Here is an 18,660-nt window from a genome sequence, read left to right as displayed (position 1 = left end):
TCTGGGACAATGGCTCTTCTCTCCCCCCCGCACTAAGCTGACTATCCCCGAGTCCCTGAGTGCACATTAGCTCTATCTCGACTGCGGAGTCCGACCACCATGTCCGACGCCCGGTGGAGCTGCTCTGTTCAGCTAAAGAGGAGATTGGACTTGGTTCATCCTCTGACCGTCACCTACCCAGCCGGACTTTGGACACAGTTTCTCTCCGTCTCCCTGTCTCACACTCACCCTCTCCTCTTTGTATTTCTTCAACTTTGCTTTTTCCTTATTTCCTCTCTGTCTATCCCTCTGCCCGATGACCGTTGGAGCTACTGTGCGTGCTATAGAGGAGACTGGCTGTCGACTACTTCATCGTGCCATCACCTACCCACTCGGTTTCTGGGCTGACTGTCCCCCCCCGACTCTCATTCCTTCTTCTCCCCGTCCTGTCCCCTTTCACTCCCCCTCCCCCCCCCCTTGTCTCTCCTTCTCTCCCTTTATGGTGTCACATATATTTGATGTATCGTGCAATTGTGTTCTGTGCTGTAACATTGTTGACCTTATGTAAAGCGCTCCGATACCCTCGGGTCTAGCCAGCGCTATATAAAACGGTTTAAATAAAAAATATGAAGGGCTAATATTGGAGCTTGAATTTCTGCTTCTTGTGCAGTTGGATCACCTAAAGTTTTAGTGTGTCTCTTTAGTGCTTAGAATTCCCGATCTTTAGAAACTCCGTGCACTCCAGGACGTGCGGTGCAGTATTTCTCTTTAAAACCCAATGCAGACTGCGCTTCAGATGCTTTTATACTCATTTATGGGTAGGCCATATGGAGGTTTCTGTGTTGCCGGTCCACTAGACTTGACTTAGCTGTAGGGCATGAGCATTACAGAGGTTTACCTCTGTAGCTGCTTCTAATGTAGGTATTGGGAAAACCAGTATAATAGTTTTACCTTGATTAAGGGTGTTAGACCTGTCAGCCCTTTGGGTGGTCCCTCCTCATCATTATTTATTTTGTCCCACTTTTGCCTCAAACCCTGTTTGAATTTTTCCTTTTTGGGAACCACCAGACTTTTTAGTGTTGCTGCAGATTCAGGGAGCCATTTTAGCTACCCCTGAAACTTCTGTCTGAGGGCCTGGAGCACAAAATGGAGGCCACCTGTGACATCACCAGCATCCACTGGAACCTACCAGCACCTTCCAGAACATTCCAGGAGATTCCAGAACTCTGTGACAGTTGGAGACCGTTTAGAATATTGGGAGGATAAGAGAGGCAGTTGGCAGTTGGAGCTGGCAGTTGGCACCTGACTGGTGAAGAGAGAGGAGCACAACAGTGAAGGAGGAAGGAGTGAAGCAGCAGGGGTGGAAACTTGTGCCTGGAGTGGGGTCCATAAACCCACCCTTGATACTTGTCCCTACTGATGGATCCCAGCCTATAGCCCTGTGTGGGAAGAAGACAGAAAAACTCATCCTAAGGACCTGAACAGCAGGAACAGGCCTTAGAAGCAGAAAGCAGCAAGATCCTGACCTGAGAACTGGTTTCCCTGGAGTCCGGCGTCGAGTAGCCTGAAGACCTGGAGCCCGAGGTGGAGAAGCGGCGCTGACTGAAGTAGCAGACGTCGTACCCGGAGCCGCCTGAGGTCGTGAGAGGGCGCCGACGGAGGTCGTGAGGAATACCAGAGGTCGAGGAGGAAGTGAACCGAGGTCGAGCGAGCGGCGTCATCGGAGGAGTGAAGTCCGCCCTCCGGAGTCGTCGGAGACCGAGGTAGAGGAGCACCGGAGGTCGGGAGTGAGGATCGCACTCCGGAGTCGCCCGGAACCTGTGTGGAGGAGCACCGGAGGTCGGGGGTGAGGATCGCACCCCGGAGTCGCCGGAAGTCGACATCGAGGCCAGGCCGGCCGACGTCATCAGAGCCGAGAGCGCCATCGGACCGGAGCCGCCCGAAGTCGACATCGTGAAGAGACTGCCCGACGCCGTCGAATCGGAGGTCGAGATCGAACCGAGGCCACCGACATCGGACCGGCACCGCCTACCGGCGTCGTCAAAGAACTGACATTGTGCCGAGGCCGCCGAGACCAAACCGGAACCGCCTCACGGCGTCGACACGACTCCAGCGGCGTCGGAACATCAGAAAAAGGGCAGTAAGTGGAGTAGAGGGCGCCTAAGGCCCTGTGGAGACCTGAGAGACTGCTCTAAGGGGCTAGGGAGGTGCTGAAACCAACCTGACTGTGCCTGGGGTGAACTGGGACTAACCTAGAGAGGTTGTGTGGAGAGAGAAAGCCAGGGCACTGGTATTCCCCCCTTTGATCTACCTCAGCTTAGGCCTCAGCCTTGTCCCAGCCAGGGAGTAGCCCCCCCCTCAAGCCTTCCACAACCCTACAAGCTGTGCCTGGGCCAAATCAGCCCTTAAGATTTGAAGTGTCATCTGATTACATGAGTGTTGCTGTATACTTTTAATTATTTATTGGGGGTACTGTATTTATTGAATTTTTACCTATTTATTGCTGCACTATATTTATAGGTCCACAGGACCTGTTGGTGTACAATAGTTATTGGTACAGTATTTATTGCCTCAAAGTATTTAATTGTCTGTATATATTGCACTTGTATTATGCCCTGTTATTTATGATCACCCCTATTTATTTCATCAAACAGCCAATATTTATTTGACCTGCACTAATTGAAACTTGTATATTGTGATTGACCTATTTATTTTTCCAATCAGCAACTAAGAGAAAAAGATAAAGAAAGAATATTTTCATAATTTTTACGGTGTAGAGTCGTTTTTGGAACGGATGCACGCATGGTTCTTGTATGGGTATATTGTATGCTTAGCACTGCGCCTGTTTCCTGACCACTCGAGCCAAGCTACCACAGTGTGTTCGGGGAGTCCACCACCACCCTTTCAGAGTGGGAGTGTGGTTTTCCAACATAAATTGGTGTTCAGTGGTGGGATAGAGCTGTGCCTACATATACTCAACAATAACTGTGGGTAGTCCATAGGCCTACACCGGGAGTTTTCTCACAGCGGCCTTCCTAATTGTGGGTTTTTGTTTTTTCCAAATTTACTCTGGTGGTGGGAGGAGGTATTACTAAAGGTACCCCCCTGCATTGTTACTGCACAAAACCTGTCCTCTAACCTGAGTGGGCAAGATGGAGTTTGTACTGGAAGATTTAGAAACGTACACTGTGGCCCAACTCAGGGAGTTTTGCCAGCGGGAGGGGGTGTACTGTCCCCCAGGAGCAAAGAAGGGTGCACTCCAAACCAGCTTAAGGGCTTGGGGGGAGGCACGCCGAGAAAGCAAGGCTGAGGAGGAAGACAGGGATGGAGAGCCTAACCCCGAGGGGGCTGAGATGTACCAACCTGAGGTGGGGAACCTGTCAGCAGGGCCCAGGACACTTTCTAGGAAGGGCAGCACTGTCTCTAGTGGGGGCTTATCCAGCGTGGAGTTAGCAGATCGGAGAGAGAAAAGACAGCTCACATGGGATTTAGCAAAGCTGGAGAAGGAGAAGGAGGAACAGAGGTTGGCTCATGAGACGGAGAAAGAGAGGATGGCTCATGAGATAAGACTGAAAGAGATAGAGCTTCAGATCCTAAGAATAGGGACACAACCTGTTCCTAATGGTGGCAGCCAAAACCAAGAGGTCACCAGGGAATCCAAACCTTACCTGCCAAAGGACATAGTAGCTAGCTATGGGGCGGGTGACGACATCGCCAAGTGGCTAGCAGCCTATGAGGTCTCGTTGAGGGCCCATGGGGTTCCAGTGAAGTACTGGGGAGGGGGATTGTATAAGTACATGCCTCCAGCTGGTAGGGATGCTTTATTGGCCCTCGAAGAGGATGAGCAGACCCACTACCCCACCATGAAACTGGCGCTCATCAGAAAGTTTGGACTAACACCTGAAAAGTACAGACAGAAGTTCAGGGGTAGTCACAAGCTGGGCACACAGAATTGGGTGGACTTCCTGGACTATGCAAAGAAGGCACTGGAAGGTTGGATTCAGGGCAGTGAAGTAAGGAACTACGAGGAGCTGTTTGACCTAGTACTGAAGGAACACCTACTCGAGAAATGTTTCCCTGAACTGCGGCAACACCTGGTGGATAGCAAGCTGACCAGCCCCCGGAAGCTTGCTGAGGAGGCGGACATTTGGGCTAGTACCCGGGTGTCCACAAGGGGGACTGGAGGGGATACTCAAAAGGCCGGACAGGGCGCCCCCCAGAAGAAAGAAGGAGGGGAAAAGAAAAAGGAGTTCTCCAAAGGCCCCCAAAATAACTTCCAAGGGAAGGGAACAGGATTCACCTCTAAGGCTAACCCACCCAGAAACCCTAATCCTGGCCAGAGTCAGCAGCCAAGGGTTGTCCATTGCTACGAGTGCGGTGGCGTTGGACACTATAAAGGAGATCCGAAGTGTCAGAAACGATCACCCCCTCCCACTGGAGGAAAGCCCCCCGGAGTAGCTAGTGTAGTGCTCGGGGAGGAGATGCCCTTAACTAAGGGAAGGGAGTGGGCGGGTGTTACTTTAGTGTCCCTGGGAGAACGGGAGATGGTTCCTAAGATCCAGGTGCCCGCAAATACCGCAAAGTATGGGCAGTGGATCACCATCAACGGCCAAAGAGGGGAGGCTCTGAGAGACACAGGAGCCAGTATGACTATGGTGCGTAGCCAACTGGTGTCTCCAGAGCAGGTAATTCCCGATGTACTCCACCCAGCCGCGATGGCTGACGGCAGAACAGGTCACTATCCAGTGGCCGAGGTTCCCTTTGAATGGGGGGGGGTTGCAGGTTCACTTCGAGTTGCCGTAAGCCCTGCCGTGCCAGTCGATTGTCTGCTGGGCAATGACATGGAGCACAACGCTTGGAAGGAGGTGGAATACCGGACTCATACCGAGATGCTGGGTACACCTGACTGGGCCTGTGTTAGCACAAGGTCCGCGACTACCCGAAGAGGGAGTTCATTCCGGCTGGAGCCTGGAACAAAGGCCCAGCCAGCTGCCAGTCAAGGGAAGAACCGAGGACAGGAGGAGCCTGCCTCGGCGTCTCCACCCCGTAGGACGGATAGGCCACCGGAGGTGGTGGACCAGGAGTCTGCGGTGGGGGACGTTACCAACCTGGAGGACCTACCCATCCCGGCCGAGTGGCACGTGGAGGGAGGCCCGTCCAGGGAGGAATTCTGCCAGGGCCAGAGGGAGTGCCCTACCCTTGAGGGGCTGAGGCGGCAGGCCGAAGCCCAGGCAGCAGGGAACGTTGAAGGGAACTACAGTGTTTACTGGGAGGATGGCCTCCTCTACAGTGAACCCAAGGCACCCCTACATGGATCGTCACGAGCCTTGGTAGTTCCTCAACGTTATCGAGCCTTCCTTTTAGAGTTGGCTCACGAGATACCATTGGCAGGACACCTGGGGCAAGACAAGACCTTCGCCCGTCTTGTCCCACACTTTTATTGGCCTCAGATGAAAGTGTCGTCCGATACCTACTGCCGGACATGTGTGTCTTGCCAAGCCAGTGGGAAAACAGGGGTGAAGCTGAAAGCTCCCCTGGAACCACTTCCTGTCGTTAGCACCCCCTTTGAAAGGGTGGGCATCGACATTGTGGGTCCATTAGATCCACCAACTACAGCTGGTCACAGGTTTATCCTGGTTCTAGTGGATCATGCCACACGGTACCCAGAGGCAATACCTCTGAGGACCATAACAGCACCTGTTGTGGCTAGGGCCCTGATGGGAATCTTTACCCGAGTGGGTTTTCCCAAGGAAGTTGTGTCCGACAGGGGGACCAACTTCATGTCAGCATATATGCGGGCAATGTGGAAGGAGTGTGGAGTGACCTACCGGTTCACAACTCCTTACCACCCCCAGACCAATGGTCTGGTGGAAAGGTTTAACAAAACCTTAAAAGGCATGATCAGAAGTCTGCCTGAAGGCCTGCGGAGGAAATGGGACGTCCTCCTACCCTGTTTACTCTTTTCATACAGGGAAGTGCCACAGAAGGGAGTGGGCTTCAGCCCCTTCGAGCTTCTGTATGGGCACCCTGTACGTGGACCTCTTAACCTGGTGAGAGACGGATGGGAAAGAACTCCCAGAAAGCTCCCCCAGGATGTGGTGAGCTACATGCTGGCCTTCCGGAGCCAAATGGCTAAGTTGTGGAAGCAAGCTTCTGACAACTTGGAAGCCAGCCAAGCAGTGATGAAGGCGTGGTATGACCACAACGCTCACCCGGTGGAGTTGGAGCCTGGCCAGAAGGTGTGGGTGATCGAACCAGGAGAGCTTAGTGCCCTTCAGGATCGCTGGTCAGGACCCTTTGAGGTGTTGGAGAAGAAGGGTAAGGCCACCTACTTGGTGGACCTGAAGACCCCTCGTCAGCCCCTGCGGGTGCTGCATGCCAACCGCCTCAAACCCCACCACGAGAGGCCCGAAGTCATCTTGATGATGGTGACTGACGGAGGAGAGGACGTGGAAAGCGAGCCTCTCCCTGATCTGTTTGCGTCTCAGGAAAAGGATGGGTCGGTGGAGGGAGTGATTCTCTCCCCATCTCTAACTCCTGAACAGCAGGAGGACTGTCGCCAGGTCCTGGGGCAGTACTCTTCGTTGTTCTCCCTTGTCCCGGGTAGGACTCACCTGTGCGTCCATGACGTGGACACAGGAGACAGCCCACCTGTGAAGTCCAAGATCTACCGGATGTCAGACAAGGTGAAGGCCAGCATTCATAGTGAGGTCACTAAGATGCTGGAGCTAGGAGTGATTGAACCTTCTAGCAGCCCCTGGTCCAGTCCGGTGGTGTTAGTACCAAAAGCTGCACCACCGGGTGCCCAACCAGAACTGAGGTTCTGTGTGGACTACCGGGGACTGAATTCAGTGACAAAAACTGATGCTCATCCGATCCCTAGGGCGGATGAATTGATTGACCGGCTGGGAGCTGCCCAATATCTAAGTACCTTTGACCTTACTTCAGGGTACTGGCAGATCTCGTTGACTGATGGAGCAAGGGAAAGGTCAGCCTTCTCCACGCCCAATGGCCACTACCAGTTCTGTGTGATGCCCTTTGGGCTCAAGAACGCACCTGCCACGTTTCAGCGCCTGGTAAACCAGATCCTCACCGGAATGGAGAGTTTCTCTGCTGCTTATCTGGATGACATAGCCGTCTTCAGTAACAGCTGGGAGGATCACTTGCGTCACCTGCAAGCTGTTCTCCAGGCCCTGAGACAAGCTGGATTGACGATCAAGGCCAGCAAGTGCCAGATCGGGCAGGGGTCGGTAGTGTACCTTGGACACTTGGTGGGTAGGGGAGCGGTGCAACCCCTCCAGGCGAAGATCGAGGCCATCATGGCCTGGGAGCCCCCCAAGACACAGACTGAGGTCCGAGCATTTTTGGGCCTCACGGGATATTATCGCCGCTTCGTGAAGGGGTACGGTACCATCGTAGCCCCCCTCACGGAGCTCACGTCCAAGAAACAACCTCGACGGGTAGTCTGGACGGAGGCTTGTCAGCAAGCCTTTGAGAAATTGAAGAAAGCCATGTGCGAGGCCCCGGTCTTAAGGGCCCCAGACTTTTCCAAGAAGTTCATTGTCCAGACAGATGCATCAGAACATGGCATTGGGGCAGTGTTATCGCAACTCAACGAAGAGGGTCTGGATCAACCCGTGGTCTTCCTATCCCGGAGACTACTTCCCAGGGAACAGAAGTGGAGTGCAATAGAGCGTGAAGCCTTTGCAGTGGTATGGGCTCTGAAGAAGCTGCGGCCATACCTGTTTGGCTCGCACTTCCTTGTTCAGACCGACCACAGACCCCTTCGTTGGCTGATGCAGATGAAGGGGGAGAATCCCAAGTTGTTGAGGTGGTCTATTTCCCTACAGGGGATGGACTTTCAGGTGGAACATCGGCCTGGAGTGGACCACGCCAATGCAGACGGTCTCTCAAGGTATTTCCGCCTTAGTGATGAGAACTCCCAAGGGGTTGGGTAGCTCTCCCCACTTTCAGCTGGGGGGGACGCGTGTTAGACCTGTCAGCCCTTTGGGTGGTCCCTCCTCATCATTATTTATTTTGTCCCACTTTTGCCTCAAACCCTGTTTGAATTTTTCCTTTTTGGGAACCACCAGACTTTTTAGTGTTGCTGCAGATTCAGGGAGCCATTTTAGCTACCCCTGAAACTTCTGTCTGAGGGCCTGGAGCACAAAATGGAGGCCACCTGTGACATCACCAGCATCCACTGGAACCTACCAGCACCTTCCAGAACATTCCAGGAGATTCCAGAACTCTGTGACAGTTGGAGACCGTTTAGAATGTTGGGAGGATAAGAGAGGCAGTTGGCAGTTGGAGCTGGCAGTTGGCACCTGACTGGTGAAGAGAGAGGAGCACAACAGTGAAGGAGGAAGGAGTGAAGCAGCAGGGGTGGAAACTTGTGCCTGGAGTGGGGTCCATAAACCCACCCTTGATACTTGTCCCTACTGATGGATCCCAGCCTATAGCCCTGTGTGGGAAGAAGACAGAAAAACTCATCCTAAGGACCTGAACAGCAGGAACAGGCCTTAGAAGCAGAAAGCAGCAAGATCCTGACCTGAGAACTGGTTTCCCTGGAGTCCGGCGTCGAGTAGCCTGAAGACCTGGAGCCCGAGGTGGAGAAGCGGCGCTGACTGAAGTAGCAGACGTCGTACCCGGAGCCGCCTGAGGTCGTGAGAGGGCGCCGACGGAGGTCGTGAGGAATACCAGAGGTCGAGGAGGAAGTGAACCGAGGTCGAGCGAGCGGCGTCATCGGAGGAGTGAAGTCCGCCCTCCGGAGTCGTCGGAGACCGAGGTAGAGGAGCACCGGAGGTCGGGAGTGAGGATCGCACTCCGGAGTCGCCCGGAACCTGTGTGGAGGAGCACCGGAGGTCGGGGGTGAGGATCGCACCCCGGAGTCGCCGGAAGTCGACATCGAGGCCAGGCCGGCCGACGTCATCAGAGCCGAGAGCGCCATCGGACCGGAGCCGCCCGAAGTCGACATCGTGAAGAGACTGCCCGACGCCGTCGAATCGGAGGTCGAGATCGAACCGAGGCCACCGACATCGGACCGGCACCGCCTACCGGCGTCGTCAAAGAACTGACATTGTGCCGAGGCCGCCGAGACCAAACCGGAACCGCCTCACGGCGTCGACACGACTCCAGCGGCGTCGGAACATCAGAAAAAGGGCAGTAAGTGGAGTAGAGGGCGCCTAAGGCCCTGTGGAGACCTGAGAGACTGCTCTAAGGGGCTAGGGAGGTGCTGAAACCAACCTGACTGTGCCTGGGGTGAACTGGGACTAACCTAGAGAGGTTGTGTGGAGAGAGAAAGCCAGGGCACTGGTATTCCCCCCTTTGATCTACCTCAGCTTAGGCCTCAGCCTTGTCCCAGCCAGGGAGTAGCCCCCCCCTCAAGCCTTCCACAACCCTACAAGCTGTGCCTGGGCCAAATCAGCCCTTAAGATTTGAAGTGTCATCTGATTACATGAGTGTTGCTGTATACTTTTAATTATTTATTGGGGGTACTGTATTTATTGAATTTTTACCTATTTATTGCTGCACTATATTTATAGGTCCACAGGACCTGTTGGTGTACAATAGTTATTGGTACAGTATTTATTGCCTCAAAGTATTTAATTGTCTGTATATATTGCACTTGTATTATGCCCTGTTATTTATGATCACCCCTATTTATTTCATCAAACAGCCAATATTTATTTGACCTGCACTAATTGAAACTTGTATATTGTGATTGACCTATTTATTTTTCCAATCAGCAACTAAGAGAAAAAGATAAAGAAAGAATATTTTCATAATTTTTACGGTGTAGAGTCGTTTTTGGAACGGATGCACGCATGGTTCTTGTATGGGTATATTGTATGCTTAGCACTGCGCCTGTTTCCTGACCACTCGAGCCAAGCTACCACAGTGTGTTCGGGGAGTCCACCACCACCCTTTCAGAGTGGGAGTGTGGTTTTCCAACAAAGGGGGTCTCTTCTTTAAATGGCTGCTTGTATGACAGATTTTATCTGGTAGTAAATTGTTCCTCAGAAGCTGAATATTGGTGAGATTTTTAGGTTATTGGGTAATTTGACCCTCTTTGTACAATATATATGTGAGTAGCCTTGGGTACCAGAAGCAACTCTAATAATCAGGTGGTGTTTATTGTCTGACATTGTGACATAAACAAGATATTGTTATGTGGTTGTTGGCCTATAGCAATAAAAACAATAGAAGTTGGTAATGAACATTTTGGGCCTTATTCCACAGATGAACGGTGGACAGATACATGGTGGGCTGCAGTGAAAAATAATTGTAAACACATGGCAGAGGAAATATAAACTTAGCATTATTAAAGGAAGCTTACAAAGAAATATAGTACATAAAGACTCACTCTTGATGAGGCCTGCGCTCGGTTTCAAACATCCCCCCACCAGAAGCCACACAAATCTTCATGGTCATTATAAAATAATGTGGATGAATGATGAATAAAAACAGGAAATAGAGGAATTCATGAGCGCCATGGCCAACCAAGACCAATTTAGCGTTCTGTATCTCTCGTACAGAAATATTCCAGCTGAGGCTGTACGGACATTACACACTTGCATATTTTACCATATGGTACAAAAATGACCTGTGAAGAACGGTGTGATCATAGAGCAGGACGGAGTGCTGCCTGGTCAGACCGTGTTCTCGAACCTGTACTAACTTGCATTCGCCCCGAAATCAAAGGTCACACAGTCCGAGACTTTCAACTATTGCAGAAGATACAATATCCTCAATTGAACCCTCCAAGAAATAGAACATAAGAAGACCAACAGCACAAATTGTTAGGTCTAACTCGATTTTTAGTTGTGTGCTTGGTCAACAAACTCTCATTTGAGAACCAAGCCGAGGGATATTTAATTATAGCTACTAGTTTTCAGCTACTAATTTAACACCGGGAAACGTAGAAGAATAAGGTGGTGCGCGCTACCTAAGGGGCGATGCGACATTTGAGTTGCATTGTTCAGACTGGGAAATCAGTGTTTTTCATTGTTGAGTAATGATCATAATGTCCCTTTCACAGACTTTTAAAGGATGTGGGAGAGGTTTAGGGGAGGGGTGTCTGTTTTAAAGGGCTGTAGAAACATTTCTGCTTTGTTTAGGGAACATTTACATAGCCTAGATTCCTGGAAACAGGGCAATATTAAAAATCTTTTGCATAATACTCAGTCTTAATCCCACCTTTTGTTATCCTACTACACAAATTGGTGAAGGCCATACATTTCCAGTCATCTTTGAAAGGAGGCGTTTACGTTTACACCAGTTCTAGCACAGCATAGCTACTGTAACCTAAATTGCATCTTTATCACCTATTTTCATTGAGTATAAATCCATGTAGCCAGAGTTGGCCTTACAATGAAACCTTGACCACTCCACCCTCCTTCTGATACAGACCAAGTGCAGGTTCAAATTGGAAGTCTATTAACCTTGCACAACTCTTCCGGTATAGAAGCTCGAGGTCCTAAAAAATGCAGTCTTTGCACGATGCCCAAATGTTGTTTCCGAGAAATGCACCTAAAGCCGGTCTCTGTAACCACAGAGTACAGACTCTGAGTGGTCTCTGTCATCTTTTTAAATCGCACCAAAACTGTCTGCAAAATTGGGTTTCACGAGGAGCATACTATCTATTCAAATAGCCTCTGTGTTACAAAAAGTAACTACGTTCTTAGTTCTGCTGGAGTGGGACAGTCCTCATAGACTTTGATCCCGCCATGATTCCCATGATACTTTAATATCACCGGTGTAACATATACCTCACACAATTGATAACGTATGCTTTTCTGGCAGCAAAGTGCTCTGAAGTTTGCATGTTTAATGCTGTAGCTGATCGGTTTGTTTACAGTTTGTTTTCTAATCACAACGCTGTTACTTTTCTGCACCCCTTTGTTGTATATGTTGTATTTGTTGTAGCAAAATCAAGTCATATTAACACTGTAGGGGGCTGTGCTGTGAATCGTCTGTTCATGATTCCCCATTAAACTAATCCAATTATCACTTGAGAGTGACCAGTGTGTAGCATGGCACACACATTTCACACAGGTGTTTCATGAGTGTTAGTTGGATTTGTCCCTAGCTTTACCATGGCCTATCCACAATTAAATCGTTTTAAATTATTCTAATAGTTGCCTTACCCTTCATGGTGAAGTGGCGCTTCTTTCATCCACTATTCTGTACTATCAGGAATTGTCACTTCTTCCCTTCTCTGGTTTTGATGCTCTAGTGTCATATTATACAAACTCTTTGAGGATTATTGCAGTTCCACCTGGTCGGGTTTTACCCTCATTCTGTTCCTTTGAAGAATTTAAATTCCTCGATCGTGCCTAACCTTCTGTTCAAGGCATATGAGCTGCAGATCACACACTTAGGATAGTAGATCGCCATCTGGTGTTGGGCTTCTGGTGTTGGGCTCGGATGCTTGCAGGTTGTTGTTGTCTTCGGAGGAAGTCTTTGGTCACGAGATAGGTGACTCCTCCCTTGTACTACAGTGCGCAGGGGCATCCACTCCATCCTCAGATTGTTTTTCGCCATGATGGGAAATGATGGAGTTTGTAAAAAGAGAGAGAGATGTAATGTCTATGTAAGACTATGCTGGAACAGATACAGGTCCCGGGGAGGTGGGTGGGCGTGTGTGGCTCTGCAGCTCTACATGCCAAGAACAGATGCATACTGGTAAGTAGCATATTCCTTCCAGTTTGTGTATTATGGTAATTCCCTGGAACACTTTTGATGATAGCCTCTTTTTGGAAGGTCTTCTGTTAACGTCACATTTTAATATATACTACTGCTTCTGTAGGATTGCTACAATTTGAGTGGATTGGCCTGCACAAGTGTACCACAATATTCTTCCTTTTTTCCAATGGATAAGATGTAGATTCCTGTTCCTTTCTCTTGATCATCAAAAGCAAATCCAAACTGTTCATCATGTTCCATTTCCTTCCCCTCTCGCCCCCAAGGTACATGACATTAAACTGCTGTTCACATCTCTCCTGTCCTCTTCACATACTTCAGTGCTCCTAGTTGTGTTTTTTTTCCTTTTTAATTTCAGCAAGAAAATTCTAATTCTTGGAATGAATGAGGACCCCAAACCCTCCCCCAAAGCTCAACAACTGCAGAAGATGATTCGGTACTCTGCAACTCTCTTTGTACAGGTAATACTGAAAGAAGGGGCATTCCCCTTTAAACTGTCACACTGGACCGGAAGTTTCATGCTTGTGTTTTGCTTTTTTTTTTTATATTGTTGTTAAAATGGTCCACTTTAGAGAAGACAAGAATTCTATGAATGTTGCCAACCTAATTGTGATTTTCTGCATCACATAAAGATATGTACATATTGGAAACCAAAAATATGGACTATGATTATAAAACTATCTTGTGTGAATAGCCTTTGACAAGTTATTTGAACTTCCCCATAACTATTTCTGGACCTTGTTTCTTCCTGTTTCTAGAGGCACTTCCATGGCTGTCATATTATTTATCTGAATGAACACTCGGAGAAGTGATCCTAGTATTAATTTCCGTTTCATGTGGGCTCCTGGGCTCCAATATGTAATGTGGCAGAACGCTTTGTTAGTAGGCCATAGATCTGATTTACAAACCATTTTGTTTTCGCAAAGCCTGCAAAAAGCAAAACCACAGGCTTGTCACAGCAAAACTGCAGGTCAAAATGTTAAATAGGTGCATTGCAAGTTAGGAATTTCTTTCCATATTTGAAAGTATTCGTTATGGGCTTCTAAAAGGACTTTTTGAGGCATTTGCACAGTGGAAGCTGGCATAGAGGTCCATATTGTGAATGGTGGCTGCTGGCATTAGGGGAAGCAGATGGTGGTCCTGTATTCTACCCCCAGAACCCTTTGCTAATTACCAACTTGTATTTTTGAGAACCGGACTCCTCCCTATAAGGGACTGGTCAGCGGCGGCTCCTCCGCAATGGCGAAGGAGCGTCACCCCACTGGCGCAGCTAGCAGCTGAAAAATAAAACAATACAGTTTTATTTTTGAGCTGCTGGTTGAGCCAGCGTGTGGGGGAATGGGCGGGCCGGGCCATGGGAGGGGGGGCCGGAGTGGTAGGTGCACTGCTAACTGTGCATGTCTGTTTGGCCAGCCAAACAGACATACGCAGTTAGGTTTCTCCAACCCAGCTGTATTACACAGCCTGGTTAGAGAAACATCCCAGACTCCCTGTGCTTGAGTGAGCGTTAAACCAGCCCGATCAGGCCAATCCCCGCGCAGTTCTCATGCAGCATGAGAGCAGTGCAGGGATTGTACAGGGAGTCTCTTATGGTGACACAGGAGATGCTGGGACCAGGAAGCAGAGAAGCTCCAAGGTGGCAGAAGCAGCATCAGGCAATTTTTTTTATTATTATTATTCCACCCCCCTGCGCTCTACCGAGCTCCCCTCCACCCGACCACTGTTTAAATGCATCAGCCACCACTGGGAGTGGGACTGCTTTAAACAAATACAATTCAGTGAATGTAAATGCAGGGATGCAGTCTCCAAATGCAGGTCTTTGTCCCTGTACTCATAGGGAGCCAATAAAAAAACTCCTACCTTCTGAATATCAATGAGGTAGGAGGTTTTGTGATTGCCTGAGAATGTTCAATTTCATCTGTGACAGTTAGTTACCTCAGTCACGAGGCAAATTAAAGGCAGAGTCGTAAAACAGTCTGTGTACAAAACCACCAACTGCTTTGCAACATTACTATATTGGAAAATGTCGGTATATATGCACTGGGTTGGAAACCATTTCTGTTGTAACTGAACCCAGTTCACCATGTTGTGTTATGACACCACTGTGGGAAGGATTCACGGGACAAAGAGCAAGGGTCAGGAGCTCTGTCCTGGCCCCCATCTTATGGAGCTCTCTCCCTTCCACGAGCAGGCTTAAACATAACTTCCTGAGGTTCAGGAAGCTTTTAAAAATCTGGCTTTTTAAGCAAGTTTATGATTAGCCTGAGCCCTATCTCCTTTCCATCCTGGTTGTTGCCGTGGCAAGAAACCCTTGGTTGTATGTGCACTCTATAGGTTTTCCTAACATAATATATTTTTTAAGCGCTTCCATAGAAAGTTTCGGACTGTTTTCAATCATTACACCTCAAACATTCCTGCAGTACTCCTTTCATTTCTTCTAATGACGAATGAGACATGAATGAGGTGGGTTAACTCAGAACACCATTGGTCCTTAAAGGGGCAATATCGGTAGTGCCATTTATTGAAGTTTTGTGCAAAGAAGTTTGTTCTGAATATAAATCATCACCATTTCAAAGGGTTAACTGTTGCATCCATTTAGTCTATCACTGTCCCCAAATTTGGGACATTCTATATTGGTATGGATGTAGATTTGCCGAGATTGTTCTGGATCTCAGATTGTGAAGAAAATTGAGCATGTGTCTCCGATTTCCACATCAGTGACAAATTCTCAAGGAGGCCCTCAGCCCCATCTTTGACGCTTAGGGTTGATAAACTGTAAACGCCTTTGCCACTAACCTGAACACCATATACAACCACGTCACTGCCTAGATTGGCAAGGGGTCTGTCTCCAGTAGGCCTGATGTTGCATTGAACAGCATGATTCTTCTATGCTATCCCTTCAGCTCGTCTCATTTCTAAGGTCAGCTAAGTGTCTCTCCAGAGATTCTGGAGGAGATGGCAGCATCCTGGAAGTCCTCCACCGGGATTCAGTGCAGGAGCAAGTGGCTGAAATTCTACTGATGGGTATTAGCAAATATAGTGATCTGCCTCACAGCCATTAAAACCTAGCAGAAGAGATCAGTGGAGTCTCATCCTGGTCCTGTGAGGCAGTTAAGTCATCTGGTGGGACCAATGCATCAGTTTTCCCCTGTTCATATCCCCGTCAGCTTACTGGGACCTGACCCTAGTCATATTCTATGTACAAAACATACTTCTTTATGGTGAGTTGTATATAAAAATATGAATACAATACAAACAACATTTTATCAAATTAACCATGCAAACATGGTTTTCATTCAGCTTTGAAAAATGTGTTGGCAATAGATTGAGTAATGACAAAATGCGAAATTTAATACGAGTAAAATGACCCCAAAAATTGAACATAGACCATTTCATTATAAACACATACTGATATTGATTTTTATTATGTCAAACATAGTCCACTTCTTTGTTTGATCCCTAAATGGACTGCCAGCATGTGTTTTGAGGACAGTAAATTTCACTTCACTTCCAGGAAGATTAGGTGCCTGATGTCTGTACTTATTGTCAGTCCTTCTCCAGAATACATTTGAAGAACACGCTGCCCAATCTTCCAGAAGCCATGGAGAAGATCAAGTCTTCTACTAGAGCTCCTTCTTTCCTCTCCAAAGACTCCCATAGAAGCAAATCCAAGGAGAAAAGACATCAGAGGAAGATTCACGAAGTCAAGTAGCATAGCGTAGAAGACTAGACATACCTATGTGCCTGCCAGCATCAGGTACTACATTATATGATGAAATAACCCAGACGGTTGCTGTCAATAACACTATTGACGTCAAACACCTCCATGTATGGTAAGACCATAGTCCACAACATCGAAACCACCTCAGTCTATGGCAGATCTACCCCCGTCAAAGTCAAGACTGCCGAGGCCACCCTCTTCGACATCAAGGTCAGTTGACGACCAAATCATCTTATTCAACGATGAAGCCACTTCCATCGAAGTCGAGATTTCCAACTTCGACATCAAAGCCATCACAGCCCCCAAAAGTGACATTTAGGGCAAAATCTTTATCACCATCTATGCATCAATCTTTTAGGTGGTCATAGAAGATTTGACCATAGAGACTTGCCACTCCAGGTTCTGAATACTCCCAAACATATTCTTTATTACGTCACACGCTGGATATAGCGCTTTCTAGTACAGCTTCACCACTGGGAGCCGCACCACATAACTTTTCTTCAGGTTCAGGAGCATCGCCTAGGCTATCGCCTGGAATATCCCCAGCTTCTCCTTGTGTCCTCACAAAACCACAGGACAGTTCACATTAGAATCATGGACATAGATCTGAAAGAAGATCCAGAGAAAGATACCAGTCCTCTCACTCTAGATTAAGAAGATCTAGTACAAGCCGTCACAGAAGGTCACCATCTTGATGCAGAACATGGTCTCCCCCAGGGACACGACCACAGGGTCTTCCATCAAAGATTATTCTCCGGCTCCCTCTAACACACCTCCACCAAGGGTTGTTTCTACAATTGATGACTTTACAACTTTTAATAAGGTGCTTGTAAGAGGTGCAACAAAGCTGAACATTCCTATGCCAGCTCCCACTGCATCTACTTCTGTCATACGTGAGACCTTACATCAAAGAACCGCAGCAAGACCTTCTCCCTTTGGTCCTGGGTCTTCTTGAGCCTGCAATAAAGTTATTCCTGACACCTGCATCTATAAGGTTGGCTCCAACTAACCTCTTGAAGAAGCATAAGCCTCCTGACCAAGATCCTTTCTTTCCCAGGGCAGATTCACCACCAAACTCCATAAATGAGGCTGCAGCAAGGAAGTCACTCATAGTAGCACCATCATTTCCGAGAGCAAAAGAATAGACTCTCTGGGAAGGGAAATGTGTGTAACTTTGGCCTCTGCAATGAAACCAGCAAGTGCCAATGCCCCTTTAGGGAGATATGATAGATCGCTTTGGGACTCCCTACAAAGGTTTACGGATAAACTTCCTAAGGAAGACAGACAGGATTTTCAGGAGATCATTAACTAGGTAATGCTGGTATCTAATCAGATCATTAATTCAGCAGCTGACATTTCAGATTTATCCGCCCATGGTTATTACCATGGTATTGGTGCAAGGAGATCCTCATGGCTTAGACTAATGGGTCTAAAACAAGAAGCACAATCTAGAATCGTGAACCTGCCATCCTTAGGAAATACGCTGTTCCGATCAATATGACGAAATGTCATGGATGAAAACTGAATTGGACACCTTAAAAGCTGTGGTCCTGGGAAAAAAAAAGAAATTTAGAAAGAGGTACAGGGCTTATGACAGGCGCTGCTATCCTCAGAGGGTTCAAACCCCTCATTGGTCACCAGCAGAAACAGTCATACCATCAATGCAGATCATCCAGAGGAAGAGGGAGCCGACGTCAGCAATCTGCAGCGGGAGAACGCCTTCCAAACAATGAGTCACATCTTCCCCAGATCCGTCAGTCCCTCCGGTGAAAGGAAGTATTGTAGCACACTTTTCAGAATGGCTGATGATAGCTGCAGACAGATGTTCTGAATATTGTTCAGAATGGCTAGTCCCCTCATTTCACGCCCCCTCCTCCATCTCTTCCACCAACCGAAACATTGTCTTATCAACAAGATCTTTTACAGAAGTAGGTGAACATTTTACCACAGAAAAATGAAGTGGAGGAGGCTCATTTGTATCAGAAAGGATTGGGAGTGTAGTCCCAATACTTTTTGGTTTGTAAAAAAGGACTACAACAGGAATTCAGGCCTGTTTTCACCCTCAGTGTTTTGAACAAGTACATAAGAAAAGAAAAATTCAGAATGCTCGCATTACATCAGATCTACCCTCAACTACATCAAGGGGACTGGATGAGTGCAATAGATCTTCAAGATGTCTACTACCACATTCCGATCATAAAAAAGCGTTGGCCGTTATTAAGGTTCACAGTAGGCTCAAGGCATTTTAGGACAAA

At 48.3% G+C, this 18,660-nt stretch overlaps 1 protein-coding gene across 2 annotated transcripts in view; it reads left to right on the top strand.

Annotated features, from left to right (window-relative positions):
• Positions 1-18,660, top strand: part of RBSN (rabenosyn, RAB effector) — a 189,437-nt gene that overhangs the window by 153,941 nt on the left and 16,836 nt on the right. For both annotated transcript variants that reach the window (XM_085624454.1, XM_085624455.1), the window contains one exon: positions 13,043-13,145. In XM_085624454.1, the coding sequence (XP_085480580.1) occupies positions 13,043-13,145 (103 nt within the window). The remainder of the gene's footprint in view (positions 1-13,042; positions 13,146-18,660) is intronic.

Source organism: Triturus cristatus, chromosome 9 (assembly GCF_964204655.1).
Source record: "Triturus cristatus chromosome 9, aTriCri1.1, whole genome shotgun sequence".
Lineage (NCBI taxonomy): Eukaryota > Metazoa > Chordata > Amphibia > Caudata > Salamandridae > Triturus > Triturus cristatus.
Note: the sequence above shows the minus strand (reverse complement) of the source record. Positions and strands in the feature narration are given on the sequence as shown.